Source organism: Atta colombica, unplaced genomic scaffold (assembly GCF_001594045.1).
Source record: "Atta colombica isolate Treedump-2 unplaced genomic scaffold, Acol1.0 scaffold102, whole genome shotgun sequence".
In the NCBI taxonomy this organism is placed as follows: domain Eukaryota; kingdom Metazoa; phylum Arthropoda; class Insecta; order Hymenoptera; family Formicidae; genus Atta; species Atta colombica.
The window spans coordinates 1,762,082-1,766,586 of NW_017259187.1; the positions used below are offsets into that span (position 1 = coordinate 1,762,082).

Below are 4,505 nucleotides of genomic sequence, written 5' to 3' on the forward strand. Positions count from 1 at the left end.
GTCAGTTGTGAACATAACTTATTTTGTTAATATTCTTGAGGGTTAATACTCCACGGGTCCTTTCTGTATAAAGATTATGCGTTTCGCGGGTTTCTTCCGTGTCCAGATCCATTCTTGAAATGCCAAGGTGAACTTTACAGTTCATTTCATCAAGACGAGGAGCAGCCTGATACACTTATTTTGTTTTGATTATGCATAATTATTTTCAGTTATATTTATTAATTTTAATTATTTATTAATAAAAGTTATTTATTAATTAATAAAAAAAGAATATTTTCGTTGTATTTTTACTTTATCGATTGTAAGTTTTGTTTTTATTGAAACATATTTCCATATATTAATATATATTTTTCAAGAATTTTTTCTTTTTGTCGCAGTCTGAAGTAGTGGTGAATAAACAGGATTACACCAATACTTTTCATGAATTATAGGATGTTTTTCATTTAATAGCATTAAATTGACACAAATGTATTTTTTTGTTACTCATTAAATATATCAAGAAAGATAAAATTAAGTTTGTATTGACTTGTGTCACTAAGTAGAAAGCATCCAATATTGTCAAACACTCGCTTCTGGTCTTTCTCGCTGTCATAGAAATACTTCGATATACTTGGGGATATACTCTCTGATAAGAATTTCTCAGTTATGTGTGTGTATATGCACACAATAGTAATCGCAGTAGTCGAGAGTGTCGAGGTGCCAATTATCGCTTCTGCTCAAATACCGGTACTCGATGATTCCGATGTGCTTTTATCTTATCTTGCTGCGCGTCTGCGCTTTGTATCTGCGATCTACACGTCCCACGAATTAATGCTTAATCAGAAATTCCGATGGTGCAATCTTCTGAAATAAATGATGCCACGTTTGATCCTTTTTATTTCTTTTTCGCTCACCAGGACGAGCAACCCTTTATTAGATCGACAATCAATGAGATGATATGAATATTACGATAAGACGATAATTTTCAGCGATCGCTGATTATAACACCGTGTCAAGATTAATTACGCAACAATTACTTCAAATGATTTATATGTTTTGTAATTAATGCTTGTAATAATAATATATAATTAGAATTGTATAATTCCGTTGCTGCTTGAGATAACAGATCTTTATCAAATAATGCCGATAAATGATTAAAGTAATAATATATTGATATAATAATGTATTTTGTATACATGTGAACTTTGTATACATGTTTATTACATGTGTAATATATTAATGAATATCTATAATTTATGCTTAAAACATTTGCAAATCTGTATATTTATTTCAAAGCAATAGATACGAAATTTATAAGTTGGATTTTAAGTGTTTAAATAATTTTGTGAATTTATATACTACTTATGTAGTCTTTTAAATTGCACGAATTAATTTTTTGGTCTTGGAACGTAAATCGATTGAACTATAGTAGTAATATCACAAATTAAATTGCTTAACAATTTACTATTTTCTTTCTTGTTGTATGTTCACATATACAGTCCTAGAAATTCTTCGTACATAAAAATTATTTTTTCTAAATCTTATATAAATTGTTTCAATAAATGGAAATATATAAATTAATTAATTTAATCATGCACAGGCAAAAAACAAAAGTATTGGGGTCAAAAAGTCATTGCGTTTTTTTCATTTGATTTTCAGATATGTTTATTTAATATACGTAATATTAATCAATAATATATTGGCCGTTTTGTTCAATGACCTTCTGCCATCTCCAACTTCAGGCAACTTCATAATATCACGTTCATAAAACTTTCCATCTTTCTCTGCGAGAAACTTGTCTAGGTATTGTTTGATGAGGTCTTCAGAAGCAAACGTTTTACCATTCAAGGAGTTTTGCAAGGAACGAAAAAGATGAAAATCTGATGGTGCAAGGTCTGGACAGTGGATGTGATAACACATCCCAACCATGTTGCAACAATTTTTGCCGAGTGACCAAACTTGTGTGTGATATCGCATTATCGTGGTGAAACACCACATCCTTGACACACGATTGATTAGCTCGGGACATTTCTGTGCGATGGCATCACTTAATTTCTGCAGCTGCTCACAGTAGACATTAGAATTAATCGTTTTGTTCTTTGGAAGTAGCTCATAGAAGACTGGTCCCTTCCAATTCCCACTACATTGACAGCATTACCTTCTTTTGGTGGATCTCCACCTTTACTTGCCTTTCCAGTGCTTCACCTCGCCTATTCCAACTTCTTTTTCGGCTGACATTATTGTAAACAATTCATTTTTCGTCGTTCGTGATCATACGCTTCAAGAACGGATCGTTTTCTTCGAGTTTGATAAGTTGATCGCAGACGCTCATGCGATTCGTCAGATGAATTTCTTTCAACTCATGCGATACCCAAACATCGAGCTTCTTTACGAAGCCTATTTCAAATGGCCATGAACACTTCCAACGGACACTTTTAGAACGGTAACAAGCTCCCGAACCGTTGAATGCTTATTTGCTTGCACCAATGCTTTCATTTCATCGTCGTCAATCTTGGAAGGCATACCGGAGCGATGAGCGTCTTTGACTGAGAAATCACCATCACGGAATCGAGCGAACCAGTTCTGGCACTGGCGTTCTTTGACGACATTTCTGCCGTAAACTCGACGCAACTTTTCCCTTGCTTCAGTTGCTTTCTTCCCTTTTTTGAAGTAATAAAACAGAATATGGAGAATATGCTCTTCAAAATTCTCCATGTTCGAACCACAATTGCAAGCACAAAATTCGACCTAATCGCGTCAACTTTTTTTTTGGTTTTTAGGTTGAGTGTCAACAACAAAACGCGCGTAAACATTTGACATTCATGTCACGCTCGCATACAAATAAATGTGGACAACGTCATCTATTGGAAAAAACGCAATGACTTTTTGAACAACCCAATAATAAGTTAAATTATTTACTTTATTATTGCTCCATAATCGCTCGATATTTTCTGAGATTTTTCTTCTCTCTCTCCTTTGTTGCCTCTTTATTTATAGCACTCACACAATAGCCACACACGAAAACACGGTTAATGATCGCACGTACTAATCATTAGAAGACGATAATCACACGGTACTTCACACGTGGCATTTCCGTCCTTACTCACACGCGATGTGCATCGTGACAGAATAATGTTGAAAAAATATGATTGCATCAAGGTATGAATACTATAATCCCCTCGATATCTCGTAAAGTGCAGCAATATAAAATCTAGGACGATGAGAAGTTTTAACATATTACTGATGATAAATACCGATTGTATGTTACACGGCTGACAGATATTAAAATACAGATTTAATTATGCTAGTACTTGATAATTAAATGCATCGCGATGCTTCCCGACTCGGCGCAAATCCGTTCCGCATCCTCGGTGTTCTGTTAATAAGTGAAAAATTTAAAAATAATATCTCTACTCTGATACTCCGATACGATGCAAATAAATTCGAGTTAACGGCTAATTAAGATGCGATAAATCGTCTGGAAACAAATATCGAAATTCACGCGTAACACATTTCAGACTTATAACCGCAAAGTACATATACATAATATATATTTGTTAATAAATAATAAAGATAGATGCATCACATTTTTCACTTATTATATTTAAATTATTTGATTAAAAATCATAAATAAAATATAATTAAATTCTATAATTTTTATTGTATTTCATTTCTTTTTTAAAATAGCAAATAAATTGCATTGCATGAAATATTTATTTCGATTATTATATTATAATATTTATTTCGATTTCGAAATTAGTCATTTTTTGTTTCATGATTGGATTATTAATCATGGGTTTTAATTAATTGCGCAGAATGATAATTGTTGATTGTATAAAGGATGAAATTTTTATTAGAGAGAAGAAAATTAGCAAAAAAGAAATCCCTTATAAAGAATGAAGTTTTCATCCTCTATAAGAGATTTCTTTTCTATTAATGCTCTCTTTCTATTCTTCTTTATTGAGAAATTTTGTCCCTATTAGGACACAATACATTACGGAATTTGAGATGATAAAATTATCTCAATTTTCTTTAAATTGTGTCATTTTTTTTGCATTAAATATAAATAAATTTCTTTTTTCAAAATTTCTATTGCAGCGAATGCAAAAAGTATTTATACAAGAAAAGTATTTATACAAGAAAAATATATTGTAAAAAGAAAATATTTTTAAAAAGTAAACAATAATTAGCAATAATATTGAAAACATATTTTAACATTTATTAACAAAAAATAAAATAGACTGTATATTTCTCAAAATTAATTTATTTAAAAGAGAATATATAATAATTAAAATGTGTTATCTTAAAAATCAATGAAAATGAAAAATTATATTACTTATTTATTATTTAAACGCACAAAAGTATTCATACAGTCGAAAAATTTAACTTATCATGAACACAGTTATTTTTGTGAAGTTCTTTTGTATATTAGGACAAAATATATTTATTGTATAAAATGTTAATTAATATTTATTTTTATAAATAAATAAATTTTTTATAAAAATTTCTTCATGTTTACTCACTAT

At 30.5% G+C, this 4,505-nt stretch overlaps 2 protein-coding genes across 2 annotated transcripts in view; one reads left to right on the forward strand and one right to left on the reverse strand.

Annotated features, from left to right (window-relative positions):
- Positions 1 to 4,505, forward strand: part of LOC108687949 (proteoglycan 4-like) — a 27,003-nt gene that overhangs the window by 1,359 nt on the left and 21,139 nt on the right. The window lies entirely within an intron of this gene.
- LOC108687964 (histone-lysine N-methyltransferase SETMAR-like) lies at positions 1,711 to 3,323 on the reverse strand. The gene has a single exon (XM_018194016.1). The coding sequence runs from the start codon at positions 2,692 to 2,694 to the stop codon at positions 2,377 to 2,379; it is 318 nt and encodes a 105-aa protein (XP_018049505.1). The 5' UTR covers positions 2,695 to 3,323; the 3' UTR covers positions 1,711 to 2,376.